We start from the raw sequence: 16,222 nt of genomic DNA, 5'->3' as shown, positions 1-16,222 counted from the left end.
AGGTGGCCCCAGCCAGGTTTCTGTTGTCTAGCTCTCCAGGTTTTGTCCCCGTTGGTGGCCCCAGGTAACTACAGCCAGGTTCTTGCTGTCCAGCTCTGTCCAGCTCTCCGAGTTTGGTCCCCATTTGTGGCCTCAGGTGGCTGCAGGTGGCCCCAGCCAGGTTTCTGTTGTCTAGCTCTCCAGGTTTTGTCCCCGTTGGTGGCCCCAGGTAACTACAGCCAGGTTCCTGCTGTCCAGCTCTGTCCAGCTCTCTGAGCTTGGTCCCCATTGGTGGCCTCAGGTGGCTGCAGGTGGCCACAGCCAGGTTCCTGCTGTCCATCTCTGTCCAGCTCTCCAGTCTCAGTCCCCATTGGTGGCCCCAGGTGGCCCCAGCCAGGTTCCTGCTGTCCCACTGTTCACGCTCTGTCCTGTCCCAGCTCCAGGCCCTCCCTCGCCGTGTCCCCTCCCCGTCCCTCCCACCCCCCGAGTTTGTCTCTCGTCAGCAGAGCTGAGGTTGGCAATCCATGAAACAAAACTGAACCAACAGAACAAAACCAAAAGTTACTTTTGACTTTCATACATGAACAAAAGGAAGAAACGAAACAAAACAAAAAGCAAAAAAAAAAAAAAATCCCAAGCCCGAAATCAACCCCATCCCACCCCGAAGATTCTGGAATGTCTTTTGAAAACACACAATAGGCAAATTTCTACAGTTCATCCCCCCATCCCCTTTTTTCCTTGTTTTTAATTTTTTTTACATTTTTCTTTTTTTTTTTCCTTTTTTTTTTCTTTTTTAGCTATCACGGCACTCACTGTGGATTTTTTTTTTCTTAGTATATAAAAAAAAAAAGAGTCAACTTCCTATAAACATACAGCACATGACCAAATTTCCCAACTAAATGTACAAAGTGCGACCACGAGGGGAAGGTCAGAGAAGAGCTATTTTGTTCCTCTAGGAATTCTATTTACAGCAGTGCCCAGCTGCCCATGGACGTTCTGGGGAAGGGGATTGGCAGGGAGGTTTCTGCAGCGCTCCCTCTTTTGAATTTCGGGGTTTTTTGGAGGTCCTGCCCTCGGGTGAGGTGGCCAGGCCCGGCTGTCCATGGGGGAGGTGACAGAGGAGGGAGGAGCAGGAGCAGCAGAGAAGGATTTCCTGGAATGGTGGAGCCTTTCCTTGTGGCTGGGCAGGCAGCGAGGAGGGCGCTGGGAAGGGAATTCCAGCGGCACAGAGGAGGAGGGATTGGCACGGGATGGAATTCCAGCAGCAAGGATGAGGGATTGGCACGGGACACAGGAGGGAATTCCAGCACTGAGGAGGAGGGATGGGCATGGGATGGAATTGGTGTTGGCATGGGATGGAACTCCAGTGGCAAAGAGGTGGGATGGACATGGGATGGAATTCCAGCGGTTAGGAGGAGGGATCGGCACAGGATGGAATTGGGATTGGCATAGGATGGAATTCCAGCAGCAAAGAGGAGGGATGGACATGGGATGGAATTTCAGTGGCACAGAGGAGGAGTTGGCAGGGGATGGAATTGGTATTGGCACGGGATGGAATTGGAATCGGCATGGGATGGAATTCCAGCGGCACAGAGGAGGGATTGGCAGGGGATGGAATTGGGATCGGCATGGGATGAAATTCCAGTGGTGAGGAGGATGGATGGGCATGGGATGGAATTTGGATTGGCACGGGATGGAATTTGGATCAGCATGGGATGGAATTCTAGCAGTGAGGAGGAAGAAGGATCGGCACAGGATGGAATTCCGGTGGCACAGAGGAGGGATTGGCACAGGGTGGAATTGGGATTGGAACGGGATGGAATTGGGATTGGCACAGGATGGAATTCCAGTGGCACGGCACGGAATTCCAGTGGCACAGAGGAGGGATTGGCATGGGATGGAATTGGGATCAGCATGGGATGGAATTCCACCAGTTAGGAGGAGGGAGTGGTACAGGATGGAATTCCAGTGGCACAGAGGAGGGCACAGGTGGGAAGGTGCTCCCAGCTGGGGATGGCCAGAAATGTTGTTGAATATCAGGAAATCTCCAGTTTTAGCACTTGCTGTGAGTGGTGCCCAGAGAAATTCCAGCAGGTGCTTCTATCGCTGCCTGGAGGTGCCCCAATCCCTTTGGGGCTCCTGCTGGGAATGACATTTCAGCCAGGCCTGGAATTCCACAGGGTTTTCCTTTCCTCCAGAGCTCTGAAGTGCAAACACCATGAACAGCAGAGGCTTCGCTGCTCCCCGAGATCTCTGGAGTGGAGCAGGGAGAGGGCTCGAGGTCACCCAAGCAATCCAGGGTTACTCTGTCCCCTCTGGGAATTGTGTCCCCTCCGTGTCCCTTCGGCCTCGCTGGCTGCCCCAGGAGAGGAGGTGGGAATGGAATTGCTCCCAAACTCTGTGATCCAGGGAATGTTTGGGCTCCACGTGTGACACAAGGATTTCTGGAGCACCGAGCCTCTGGGTTGGTGCAGCTCCTGCATGGGAGAGGTGCAGGGAAATCCCTCTGGGAATGTGGAGCCAGCTCTGCCAGAGGTGGGAGCCATGTGTGGCTCTGGTGGGACACTGGAATCCAGGACAGGTGAGCTGGTCCAGGTGGCTGCAGGGACAGTGGGACAGTGGCCTGGTGGCTCATGGTGAATGGGGAGGGGGCCAGGCAGGGGAAGAGCCCAGGGAGATTTTCCAGCTGCCAGAACATTCCAGCTGCTTCGGGAAGGGTGGGAGAGGGGAGAACCAGGGAACCTCCTTCAGCAACCTGGAGTGGCCACGGGGTCCCTCGGTGCACAAAGGCAGAAAATTGCGTGAAAGCAGAGATCTGAGGGGCTCAGGGCATCACAAACCCCGACAGTCCATGGGGGACACCGAACTGTGTCTGTGGGGACACTGCTCTGCTTGTGGGGGACACAACTCTGCCTGTGGGGGACACCAAACTCTGTGGGGGACACTGAACTCTGCCAATGGGGGACGCAAATTCTGCCTGTAGGGGACACCAAAGTGTGAGGGACACCAAAGTTTGCTTGTGGGGGACACAAAACTCTGCCTGTGGGGACACAGCTCTGCCCGTGGGGGACACGAAACTCTGCCTGTGGGGACACAGCTCTGCCCATAGGGGACACCAAACTCTGCCCATAGGGGATATTAAACTCTGTCTGTGGGGGACACCAAACTCTGCCCATGGGGGACACAACTCTGCTTGTAAGGGACACCAAACTCTGCCCATGAGGGACACAGCTCTGCTTGTGGGGGACACTGAACCCTGCCCATAGGGGACACCAAACTCTGTCTGTGGGGACACAAATCTGCTCATGGGGGACACCAAACTCTGTCTATGGGGAGACGAAACTCTGCTTGTGGAGGATACAACTCTGCCTGTGAGGGACACAAACTCGGCTTGTGGGGGACACCAAACACTTCTCATGGGGTTCATCAAAATCTGCCCATAGGGGACACCAAACTCTGCTTGTGAGGGACAAAACTCTGCCCATGGGGGACATTGAACTCTGCCCGTGGGGGACACGACTCTGCCCGTAGGGGACACAATTCTGCTCATGGTCACCATGCCTCTCACACCTCAGCTCCTGCCTCATCCCAGGCCAGGATTCCTGACCAACTCCAGGCCAAACCTCCTGACCCCACATGGGGAGGTGAGGGGTGGCCTCTGTCCCACTGGGAATGCTCAGGGATCACCGAGGGGCATCACCCCAGCCAAAAGGGAAATGTGTCACCCACGGGAGGGCGGTGCCTCAGTGGTGACCTGGGGGCGCTGGCTGGGCTTGTCCGAGTGGGGACAGGAGGGGACACAAAGGCAGGAGAGGAGAAAAGTGGCGGGAGAAATCCAAAGAACAGGATCTGGCTTAGAGGTGGGAGGAGAGAGAGAGAGACTCCAGCAGAAGAGGAAGGGACTGTGGGACTGGGCTGGATGGATGGATGGATGATGGATGGATGACGGACGGATGGATGGATGGATGGATGATGGATGGATGATGGATGGATGGATGGATGGATGGAGCAAAGCTTTGTCCCATCAGTGAGAACAGGAAATGCCTCAGGAACACAAATCCCATCCCTGCAGTGTGGAGAGGGGCAGCAGGGAGCCCCTTCCCATCCTGGCTGCTGCAGAAACCCCTCAGCTCCTCTGTCCTGGCTCCACATCCTGGGCAGGGCAGCACCTCCAGGCCCAGCTCTGTTCCCTTCCAGGCCACTCCCGTGGCAGAACCCGGCTCTGCTCAGCACATTCCCGGCCCTGCCTTCTTGTCCTTGCTCCCGTGGCCAGCTCAGGGACAGCAGGGCCACCAGGAGCCCTGCCCCGTGTCCCCGGGGGTGTTGGCAGCCCCTCCTCGTGCCAGACCAGCGCTGTCCCCGCTGCTGCTGTTCTGCTGCCATGTCCTGGTGGTGACACTCGGCTCTGGATTGTCCCTCAGAGGAGCAGTGAGTGTCACCTGTGCCTGTCCTCTCCGCTCCTCCTGCAGCCATTCACGTTTTCCAAAGGTCCCAGGCTGGCTGGAATTCCTCCCCAGCCCTGCTTAGCAGTGATCTGGGGAGCCACCGGTGAGAAGGGAGGGTAGGCTGGGCTGGGGAAATTTGCTGTCCATTGAATAAATGTTTTTCTGCTTTCATTTGTCTTTGCAGTTTGTTTGTTTGTTTGTTTTTTAAACAAGTCCTTATTTTTTGGTCCATAGGTCTTCTGTGGTCCCGATTTACATCACCCTTAATGCTCAGCTGGGTTATTCCTTCCTATACAACATTCACCAAATTTACAGCAACGGAAAGAAAAGGAAACAAAATGAAACTTTTTCTTTTTCCTTTACAAAGAAAAAAAACCCCAAAGCGCTCAATTTGGCTTTGACTATGCCAGCTACCTAGGGAAGTAATGGCAAGTCCTGGAGTGTGGGAATGTCGTGGCCAGGGGCTTTGGAGGGAGGGCTGGACTGAGGTTGATGAATGCACCCAGCCCGTGGTCTCTGGCCACAGGAGGAGTCAGGCCCAGAGGCTGGACCTGCCTCTGGAATGTTCTGGAGGAGCTGGATCCTGGGAGAGCTCCCCCCTTTCCCATCTCCTCGGCAGCTGGGGTGGAACGGGGCAGGGAGGGTCCCTGGGGTCCCCAGAGGTGCCCGGCCTGGGCTCTCCAGGGCTCCCTGACGTGGGCTCTCAGTAGGCCTGGCCCGTCTCCACCGGCAGCAGCCCCAGCACGGCCGAGTGCTCGCCCAGCTTCATGCGGCGCTGCGTGGACAGGCTGACGTTCTTGGCCAGGTAATCCACGGCGGCTGCGGGGGAAAGGGACAGTGAGGACAGTGAGGACAGTGAGGACAGTGAGGACACGGGGGACACGCAGGGAGAAGGATTTCAGCCCTGCAGGGCAGCACCAGGGGCCTCCTGATCTTCTGGGAAGGGGGTCAGACCCAGGATGGGGCTGACAGGAGGAGGACAGGTCCTGCAGGGCAGCAGAGACAGCCCAGAACTCTCACACACACCAGGGACCTCCTGCTCTTTTGGGAAGGGTTTCAGAGTGAGGATGGAACTGCCAGGAGCAGGACAGGTCCTGCAGGGCAGCAGGGAGAGCCCAGAGCTGTCACACACAGCAGGGACTTCCTGGTCTTTTGGGAAGGGTCTCAGAGCAGGGCTGGGACTGTCACACAGAGCAGGGACCTCCTGCTCTCCTAGGAAGGGCTCAGGGCTGGGATGGGGCTGTCAGGAGCTGCAGGGAAGCAGAAACAGCCCAGAGCTCTCAGACACACCAGGGACCTCCTGCTCTCCTTGGGAAGGGCTCAGAGCAGGGCTGGGACTGTCACACAGAGCAGGGACCTCCTGCTCTCCCAGGAAGAGGTTCAGAGCCAGGATGGGGCTATCACACACACCAGGGACCTCCTGTTTTCCTGGGAAGGGCTCAGAGCTGGGCTGGGGCTGTCACACACACCAGGGACCTCCTGTTCTCTCAGGAAGGGTTCAGAGCCAAGCTAGAACTGCCAGGAGCTGCCGTGGGGCTCAACACAGCCGAGGGGAAGGGAGACCCTCAACTCTCCCCATGAACACCTGAAAGGAGCTGAAATTCCGCATGGGAAAGGGGGGTTCTGAGGGAGTTTCATCACTCCCGGTGATGCTGCTGGATGTGATTCCAGAGGTTTCTCTGGAGCCTGCCCAGCCCTGGGCTCGCACCTGCCTCGCCCGCTGCTGCGGGCCCTGCCTGCCTTCCTCCACCCCACCGAAAACTCTTCCCTCGCTCCCATCCGGGAAGGGAGAGCAGCCCCAGCCCCGGGGGGACGGCAGGACCCGGGGGTGAGGGGACAGGGCTGGCACAGGACGGTGACACCGCTCATTAGCCGGCCTTCAGTCACAGTCCCCCCGCCCCCGCGCCTCTAATGGCCCCAATTAGATTAATCAGGAGCTGGCAGGAGCTGCCCGATCGCTGCCAATGAGTAAACAAATCTGAGCCATCACCGTCCTGTCAGCGGCGGGCCCCAGAGGAGCCCCTTCCACGCACCAATCCTGATTAGACTTGGCAGATCCATTAGAATTCCCTTCATGCTCCCGCGTTCCATCACCGGCATCATTAACGCGGCCCCGGCCGCTGGGAGCGGCGGATCCGCCGGCCCCGATCCTTGCAGGGCGGGATGGAACGGGTCTGGAGCGGGACAGACCCGGGATAACCCAGCGGGAGCAGGAGGGATCCCGGGATAACCCACAGGGAGCGGGAGAGATCCGGGACAACTCACCAGGAGCTATTCCGGGATAATCCACGGGCAGCGGGACGGATCCCGGATAACCCACGGGGAGTGGGAGGGACCCGAGATAACCTACCGGGAGCAAGAGGGATCCCGGGATGACCCACCAGGAGCGGGAGAGACCTGGGATAACCCATTGGGAGCGATCCCCGGATAAACCATCGGGAGCAGGAGGGATCCGGGATAACCCAGCTGGAGAGACCCGGGATAATCCACCGGAGAGATCCCAAGATAACCCAGCAGGAGCAGGAGCGATCCCGGGATAACCCACAGGGAGTGAACCCGGGATAACCCGCCGGGAGCGGGTTATCCCAGGATAACCCACGGGGACGATCCCGGGATAACTCACAGGGAACGGGAGCAATCCCGGGATAACCCACCGGGAGCAGCAGCAGCCCGGGAGTGCTGGGTGCACCCCTCTGCCTGCCACGGGCTCCGTACCGCAGCTCCCATCCAGAACTTTCCCGGGTATTTCAGGGGTTCCACCGCTCCGGTGTGAGGCGTGGCCCTGTCCCCTGGGTGGCCCTGGGGGAAAGAGGGGGGAGCAGGTGGAGCCCCCAAAATCCTGGAATGGTCAGGGAGTCTGGAAAAGCTCCCTGAGATCACCGAGTCCAGACCTTAGCCCAGCACTGCCCGTCCCAAACGCTGCCTCCGAGCACTGGATCCAATTTTGGGGACAATCCCAGGACTGGCATCTCCCCTGGCAGCCCTGAGCCCCTTTCCATGCAGGAATTTCCCCCAAAATCCAACCTGAGCCTCCCTCGGTGCTGTTTGAGGCTTTTGTCCAGTCCCGTTCCCTGCGAGCAGAGCCCGACCTCCCCCAGCTCCAACCCCCTGCCAGGCTGGGAATTCCATGGCAATTCCATCCTCCCAAAAACCCCAAACATTCCTCGCTGTGCCCGTGGGAGGAACCCAAAGGCACCAGGGGATGCCAGGCCAGAAATCAAGGGTGAGGTTTGTTAGTTTAATGGGGCAGAAGCCAAAATAAACCCAGAAATTTCCGGAAGGTGTTTCTTTGTTTGTTTAAGTGAGAGGGAAAGTGAGGCTGGGTTTGTTTGTGTAAAAATGGGGATAAGGAGAAGTGGGAGGAGAGGGATTCTCTGATTCCCAAATCCTGGGTTTGTCCCCTGTCACACAGAGCCTGCTCCAACCCCATAACCCCCATTCCTATAGTATCATTTACATAAATTAAATTATATAAATGATATAATTTATATTATGTTATATCCTATATAATAATATATTTATATCATATAATAATATAAATATATAATAATATATTTTATATATTTATATATTTTATATATAATATATAGCAATATAAAAGTAATATATTTATATTATAGCCTATAATAATTTAATGTAATATATAGTATATAATATATATTATATGTAACATCATATTGATACTATTATATCCTATATAATAGATTTATATCCTATAATAATATAAATATATAATAATATATTTGTGTATTATTTATATAATTTATATGTAATATGTATAGCAATATAAAAATAATATATTTATATTATATCCTATAATAATGTAATATAATATATAGTATATAATATATATTATATATAACATTATTTAGATACTATTATAGCATTTTCATTAGTTATATACCATTAATTACATAATATTATCTCCACCATGACATTATATATAATCCAAATGATACTTTGTGTTATGCAATTAATATAATTTATCACCTAAAAATAGTTTTTGATGCTTTTATGGCGCAGCAGAGAAGGAAGCAGCACCTGATGTGAATAAATGACCCTGCGGGGTCACCTCACGCCGACGGGCGTTAAAACAGAATTTGAAGGGAAGTGAAGAACCCAAAAATAGGAGGAGGAATCGGAATTATCTGCGAAGCACAAGAGGCACCGGGAAAGGCAGGAAAAAAAATCTCCTTATTCCAAGGTCAACAGCACGTGAGGGCAGCGCTAATTACCGAGGCGAACTGCGGAGAGCTCGGCACCAACGGGGTGACAGAAACGGGCACGGGGGGCCCGGGAAACGACACAAACCGTGCGAGCAAAAAATTCCTGCAGCAAAACCAGACAAACCCTCCTTTCTCCTTCCCCCTCTCCGCCGAGCGCTGCTCGCCCTCCTTATTTTATTTTTTACACACATGGGTGTGACTAACGCCTCGCCCAAGGGAATCTTTATTGGAAATACATGGTATCGGAATTTGTTTAAGATTTTTATCAATAGCACGTGTGTCCAGCCCCGCATCCAGAAGCGAGGGGAAGGTCGAGGGGTCACAGATCAAACTCCCGACAAACAAAAAGAGGAGGGGCGGGGGGGCCGCTATTGATCCCGTCTGCCGCCACAGCCGGTTCTCATTGAGGCCGCGCGTTAAGGACATTAAAGGGCTGTGACAGAGCGGGGCCGGAGCCGCGGCCGAGGGAGGAAAGGTCAGCGAGGACACGCTGGGGCAGCCCGCAGGAAGAGGATGCACCTTTAACCCTCGCGGGTCAGCGGCGCTGCGAGAGCCCCGCGGCCGGGACAGCGCGGCAGGTGACAACAGTGACAACAGCCCGGCCGCGGGGATGTGCCTGTCACCCTGCCGGGATGTGCCTGTCACCCTGCCGGGGTGTGCCTGTCACCTGGCTGGGGTGTCCTTGTCACTCTGCCGGGATGTGCCTGTCACCCTGCCGGGGTGTGCTTGTCACTGTGCCGGGCAGTGCCTGTCACCCGACTGGACTGCCCCTGTCACCCAGCCAGGGTGTGCCTGTCACCTGTCCAGGGTGTGCCTGTCACCCTGCTGGGGTGTCCTTGTCACTTGGCTGGGATGTGCCTGTCATCCTGCCAGGCTGTGCCTATCATCTGGTTGGGGTGTCCCTGTCACCCTGCTGGGGTGTGCTTGTCACCCTGTCGAGGTGTGCCTGTCACCTCCAACCAGGCAGTGCCTGTCACCCGGCTGGGGTGTGCCTGTCACCCGGCTGGGGTGTGCCTGTCACCCTACCAGGGTGTCCTTGTCACCCAGCTGGGCTGTCCTTGTCACCCCGCCAGGGTGTCCCTTTCACCTGGCTGGGGTGTCCCTGCCACCCCCTGACCAGGCTGCCTCTGTCCCCTCCAGCCAGGCTGTCCCTGTCACCCAACAGGGACATCTCCCACTGGCCAGGCAGTGCCAGTCGTCCAGCCAGAACAGCACCCCATGACTGGGGTGTCCCTGTCACCCAAAAGGAACAACCAGGCTGTTCCTGTCACCCAGCCAGAACAGCATCCCATAACTGGGCTGTCCCTGTCACCTCCAGCCAGACTGTTCCTGTCACCCAGTGGGGACAACACCCCCTAGCTGGGCTGTCCTTGTCACCCAGCCAGAACAGCATCTCCTGACCGGGGTGTTCCTGTCACCCCTTGACCAGACTGTCCCTGTCACCCAAAAGGGACACCACCCCCCCGACCAGGCTATCCTTGTCACCCCCTGGTCAGGCTGTCCCTGTCACCCAGCAGGGCCAACACCCGGGCCACACTGTCCCTGTCCCAGGGCAGCTCAGGATTCCAAGCCCAGCTGTCCCACAGCCCCAGCCCTGGTGACAAACGCGTTCTGCAGGGAGAGCTCCCAGCCCCGGCCTGGGGAGGGCAGGGCAGGCTCAGCTCAGCCCAGCTCGGCTTTACAAAGCGCAGCTTTCCTCAGGCTGAGCAGGATGAGCCAATCCGGGTGATTTTGGGGAAGGAGAAGGCGCTGGGAGCTGCCCTTTGCTGACAGAAAGCTTCACCTAAAACATTTCCCTGGGGGCTTTAGATTCACAACCCATGAGCGGATCTCACTTCAAGCAGGACAAACTTCCAGGTGTCTCCCACCCAAAAAAGGCAGAATTTGGGTGCATAAACCCAACCTCCACTCCCTCCCTCACTCCTGCCCTTCCCAAGAAGGGGGAATCGCTCCCAGCACTTACTCTGCCCGTACTGGCCGTACTGGTATCCGGCCACGGGGTCCACGCTGTAGCTGGTGGTGCTGTAGGTGGGGGGACAGTAGGACTGCGAGGTCGGGAGGCTCTCCACGGACTTGATGGAGTCGCTGCGCTGGCTGCAGCTGGCCGAGATGGAGTTGGTGCTGTCCAGGCCGCCGTGGAGGGGAGAGATGGAGAAATCGGCCTGGGGCTGAGGCGGGACCCCGCTGGGGTTGCTCAGGATGCTCATCACCTGCAGAGACACCGAGGCATCGTCAGGGGCCGGCAGGGAAGGAAACTGCCCCGAAAACGGCCCCGAAAACAGCCCCAAGACGGCTGCAAGATGGCCTCAAAAACGAGGCCCCAAAAACGGCCTCAAAACGGCCCCCGAAAACAGCCCCAAAAACGGCCCCGAAAATGACCTCGAATGGCCCCAAAAGCACCCCCAAAACCGGCCCGAAAATGGCCCCAAAAACGGCCCCGAAAACGGCCCGAAAAGCAGCCCGAAAAACGGCCCCAAAAGCGACCCCAAAAACGGCCCCAAAACGGGCCCAGAAACCGCCCCAAAAATGGCTCCAAAACCGACCCCAAAATCAGCCCCGAAAGCGGCCCCAAAAGCGGCCCGAAAACGGCCCTGAAAACGGCCCCAAAAGCAGCTCCAAAAACAGCCCCAAAAGCAGCTCCAAAACGGCCCCAAAATGGCCCCAAAACCAGCCCCAAAACGGCCCCAAAACAGCCCCAAAAGCACCCCCAAAACGGCCCCACAAACGGCGCTTTGGGATGGAATCACCCACACGGGAGAGCCGAGCTCTGCTCCCCCAAACCCCGCCGGGGCTCCCCTTGGAGTCCTGAACTGGGACAACGCAACAATTCCACTCAGCCCACTCGGGTTTTTGGGGATATTTTGCTGCCCCTGCCAGGGATGAGCAGAGGGGTCATGGAAAACCAGGAGAAAAATCCCGATTTTCCCAAAGGGACGGTGAGGAAAAAAATCTTCCCGTTGTTGGGAAGTCAGGTTTGCAAAGGACCCCGAGCAGAGCAGGTCAAAGCCTCGCTGCCTTTGATGCAGCTCCAGGGGCTGAAACGTCCGAGGTCTCTTTGGCCCCAAAAGTTAAAGGGTAACAGGTCCTGGTCCGGCTCCTTTCAGTGGAAAATGTAATTGAATTTGCACACAAAAAATCTTCCTGCTTTGAGACCCGAACCAGATGAACTAATTGGGTTTTTGTTGGTGTTTTTTTTTTTTTTTCTCCTTTTTTTTTTAACAAAAATGCCAGATTTGTTCCCGGGGCTGAGCTGGGGGTGATGCTCTGCCCTTCACACGGGGACCCCGCTCCCGCCAGGGATCAGCGCAATTTCCCCGGGGTAATTCCGAGTTAAGGGTGGAAAGGGCCGGCAGGGGAAGGGCCGGGGGTTCCTGGATCCCCTCGGTCGTGTCGGGGGGAGCGGGGACAGGGGACGGTCACCTCGGGGGGCCCGCCCTGCGCTCAGATGCCGAGCGGCTCCAAATCTCCGAATTTAGCATAACCTTATTGACATCAATTAAAGTGGCAAATTGGAAATATTTGGAGCCTGGCAAGTGGTAAAATGAGCCCTTTATCCGCCAGCAGCGGCCTGGTGAGCTTTTGTGCCGGGGCTGCATTCTCGGCAAGGACACTGGGGGGGGGTTATGGGGCCGAGGTTCCCCTTCCTGCTCACCCCGACACCTTCCCGGCCCCTCCACCGTGCCCCAGCGGGGTGAATGCCCAGCCACGAGCTGGCCTCTGCTTTCTAAAGCATCTCCTCCTCCCCCCGGAAGGGCTCGGCAGCGCTGCAAAGGCGCTTTGCCTGCATGGAAAATCCGCTCCCGGCTCCGCTCCGCCAGGAGAATTTGTCCGGGAGGGGAACTGGGCAGCGGGGGGTGGAGGGGGTTGGGTAAAACGCTGGAAAATCCATCTGACCCCGAGCGCGGGGCTGGGCTGGCTGTGGGGCTGGGGCACGGCGGTGAGGTTTGAGTGAGGGGAGGGCTCGTTCCCCCCATCCCTCACTACCTGCCCCCCATTCCGAACTCGTTATCCCCCATCTATTGCTCATTTCCCCCATCCCTGGCTCCTTCCCCTCCACCCGGGGCGCTTTCCCCCATCCATGGCTCTTTCCCTCTCATTCTGGGCTCATTTCCCCCCAGTCCGGGCTCTTTCCCCCCCATCTCTGGCTCGTTCCCCCCATTCTGGGCTCATTGCCCCCCATCCGTGTCTCATTCCCCCCCAGCCCAGGCTCGTTCCCCTCATCCCTGCCTCCTTTCCCCCCACCATCCATGGCTCGTCCCTGCTGTTCCGAGCTCTTTCCCCTCCATCCCTGGCTTCTTCCCCCCCATTTCTGATTTGTTACCCCCAAGCCTTGTCTCATTCCCCCATCCCTGGCTCACTCTCCCCCATCCCAGCCTCGTTCCCCCCCTATCCGAGGCTCGTTATCCCCCATCCATTGCTCATTCCCCCCCATCTCGGGCTTGTTTCCCCCCATCTCTTGTTCATTCTCCCCATCCCTGGCTCATTTCCTCCTATCCCAGTCTCATTCCCCCATCCCTGACTCTTTCCCCCCATTCTGGGCTCATTCCCCCATCCCGGGCTCATTTTCCCCCATCTCTGGCTCCTTCCCCCCATCCCTGACTCGTTCCTCCCATCCATAGCTCGTTCCCCCCATTTCAGACTCATTCTCCCCCATCCCAGACTGTTTCCCCCCCCATCCTGGGCTCATTCCCCCCATCCCTGACTCGTTTCTCCCCATCTCTGGCTCATTCCCCCCATCCCAGGCTTGTTGCCCCCCATCCCTGACTCGTTCCCCCCATTTCAGGCTCATTCTCCCCCATCCCTGACTCTTTCCCCCCCCCATTCTGGGCTCATTTCCCCATTCTGGGCTCATTTCCCCATTCCGGGCTCATTCCCCCCATCCCTGGCTCATTTTCCCCCATCTCTGGCTCCTTCCCCCCATCCCTGATTCGTTCCTTCCATCCATAGCTTGTTCCCCCCATTTCAGGCTCCTTCCCCCCCATCCTGAGTCATTCCCCCCATCCCAGGCTTGTTGCCCCCCATCCCTGACTCATTCCCCCATCCCTGACTGGTTCCTCCCATCCATAGCTTGTTCCCCCCATTTCAGGCTCATTGTCCCCCATCCCAGACTCTTTCCCCCCCCATCCCAGTCTCATTGCCCCCATCCCTGACTCGTTTCTCCCCATCTCTGGCTCATTCCCCCATCCCAGGCTTGTTGCCCCCCATCCCTGACTCGTTCCCCCCACATCAGGCTCATTCTCCCCCATCCCAGACTCTTTCCCCCCCCCATCCCAGTCTCATTGCCCCCATCCCTGCCTCACTGACCCCTCCTCCTCCTCCTCCTCCAGGCTTTCCACCCTGCCCCGAGCTCAGACCTCTCTGCTGCTCCCCCAGAGTTAAACCCGGCTCAGCTGCCCCTACATCGAGCTCAGCAGAGCCTGGATCGGCTCTCCAGAGCCTCCTGGCAGGGATTAAACCCCCGAGGTGCTTCCGGGGAAAATGTTCAGCCCTAAAAACATCCCCGAGGGTCTCCCCAGCCCAAGGATTCGATATGAAGAGAGGAAAATGCATTCAACACTCAGGAGGGTGGGTTAATCCAGGACTGGGGTGCTGAGCAGTTCTGGGGGTGCCACACGGACCCCCTGAGGCTCTGCAGAGTGGGGAAATCACGGGAGGGCACCCTCAGAGTTAATTGTGGGCTCTCCCTAAAGCCCACAACCCCTGATCTGGTTCAGCCCCAATCCCCTCTGGGCTGCAGGAGCTGGGGATGTGCCCTGAGGGACACCCAGGACCCTCACACAGACACGGCTGGAGTGAACTCAAGAGCAGAATCCGCCGTTTAAAACAACAAACACGCAGAAAACACAGACTTTGGGGCTGTGAGTTATTTCTGGAAGCTCTGCCCTCTCTCCCTGCCCTCACTGAGCTGTCCAGGCCGGGCAGTGCTGCCTGGATGGGGCTCGGAGCCCGCCCAGCCCCGCAGGTGCAGGGAGGATTTCAGGCATCGCTCAGGGAGCTGCGGGGTTTGTGCTGCTCTGCTCCGCTCCCTCCCGGCCCCAGCTGCTCCTGATTACCCCCAGAAAAGAACCCGAGGCTCCCCAAGGCGGGGAGAGCCACATTAACACTTCCTCTTAGGAAAAAAAAGGGGGATGTAAAGCAAGGCTGGCAAATGAAACCCAGATTCACACTCCAGATTCAGGCAGCAGGGCAGATGCTTCCACGAATCCCGCGAAAAAAAGGAATTGGCGTCAATTGGTGGGAATCAGGAGCGGGGCCTGAGCTCAGCTCTGCCCCCGGGGCCTCTCCAGGACGGCCTTGGCTCCAGCAGTCTCGGATCAGGGAGATCCCGATCCCTGATCCCCCTCTGGGATCCCTGCAGGGACATTGTCCCAACCAGGGACAGCTCAGGGGGATGAATTTCCATCTGGGAATCCACCAGGACACCGGGATTCATTCTCAGCCCTGTTCCAATTCCTGTTCTCCCTGCAGGGACACTGCCCCACTAAGAGATGGCTCAGGGGGACAAATTTCCCACTTGGAATCCATCAGGATGCTGGGATTCGTTCCCATCCTTGCTGAATTCCCAATTCCTGTTCTCCTTCCAGAACCCCTGCAGGGACACTGCCCTGACAAGGGACAGCTCAGGGGGATGAATTTCTCTCTGGAAATCCATCAGGATGCTGGGATTCTCTCCCAGCCCCATGCCAATTCCTGTTGTCCCTCCAGGATCCCTATAGGGACACTGTCCCATCGAGGGACAACTCAGGGGGCTGAATTTCATCCATCAGGAATCCATCAGGACACCGGGATTCACTCCCATCCCTGCAGAGTTCCCAATTCCTGCTCCCCCTCCGGAATTCCTGCAGGGACATTGCCCCACCGAGGGACAGCTCAGGGGCTGAATTTCCTTCTGGGAATGCACCAGGACACTGGGATTCTCTCCAATCCCTGCTCTCCCTGCGGGATCCCTGCAGGGACACTGTCCTGCCAAGGGACAGCTCAGGGGGACAAATTTCCATCTGGGAATCCACCAGGACGCCGGGATTCGCTCCCAACACTGCAGAGTTCCCAATTCCTGCTCCCCTTCCAGAACCCCTGCAGGGACACTGCTCTGCTGAGGGACAGCTCAGTTCAGCCCGAAAAAGGACAGGAAGGGCTGAATTTCCCTTTGGAATTCCATGCGGGAACATCTGGACACCAGGATTCACTCCCAGCCCTGCTGAATTCCCAGTTCCTGCTCCCCCTCGGGAATCATGCAGGTTCCCCTGCCCAGGGACAGCTCAGGGGCTGAATTTCCCTCTGGGAGCGCACCAGCACATCAGGATTCACTCCCAGCCCTGCCGGGATGGGGAATGGCTGCCTCTGGGATTGGGGATTCATCCCAGCTGGATGTTCCTGTGGATCTGGGGTGGCCGAGGGGACCCTGACAGCTCAGCTGAGCCCCAAAACTCTCCGGTCCCTCTCCAAGAACGCCGGCCATGGGAAGCCCCTTGGACAGGCTGAGCGGAATTTGGGGCTGGAATTCCCTTCCCACACAGGCTGAGGGATATTTGGGGCATGGGATTCCTCTTTCTGGATGGGCTGAGGGGAATC

General features: G+C 57.0%; 1 protein-coding gene across 4 annotated transcripts in view; it reads right to left on the bottom strand.

Annotated features, from left to right (window-relative positions):
* Positions 1-467: 467 nt before the first annotated feature.
* PAX7 (paired box 7) overlaps positions 468-16,222 on the bottom strand; it is a 153,459-nt gene continuing 137,704 nt past the window's right edge. For all 4 annotated transcript variants that reach the window (XM_074558561.1, XM_074558563.1, XM_074558564.1 and 1 more), the window contains exons 9-10: positions 10,614-10,860; positions 468-5,243 (exon numbers count right to left, since the gene is read on the bottom strand). In XM_074558561.1, coding sequence (XP_074414662.1) covers positions 5,128-5,243; positions 10,614-10,860 — 363 coding nt within the window. In that variant the 3' untranslated portion in view covers positions 468-5,127. The remainder of the gene's footprint in view (positions 5,244-10,613; positions 10,861-16,222) is intronic.

Source organism: Zonotrichia albicollis, chromosome 25 (assembly GCF_047830755.1).
Source record: "Zonotrichia albicollis isolate bZonAlb1 chromosome 25, bZonAlb1.hap1, whole genome shotgun sequence".
Classification (NCBI taxonomy): domain Eukaryota; kingdom Metazoa; phylum Chordata; class Aves; order Passeriformes; family Passerellidae; genus Zonotrichia; species Zonotrichia albicollis.
Note: the sequence above shows the minus strand (reverse complement) of the source record. Positions and strands in the feature narration are given on the sequence as shown.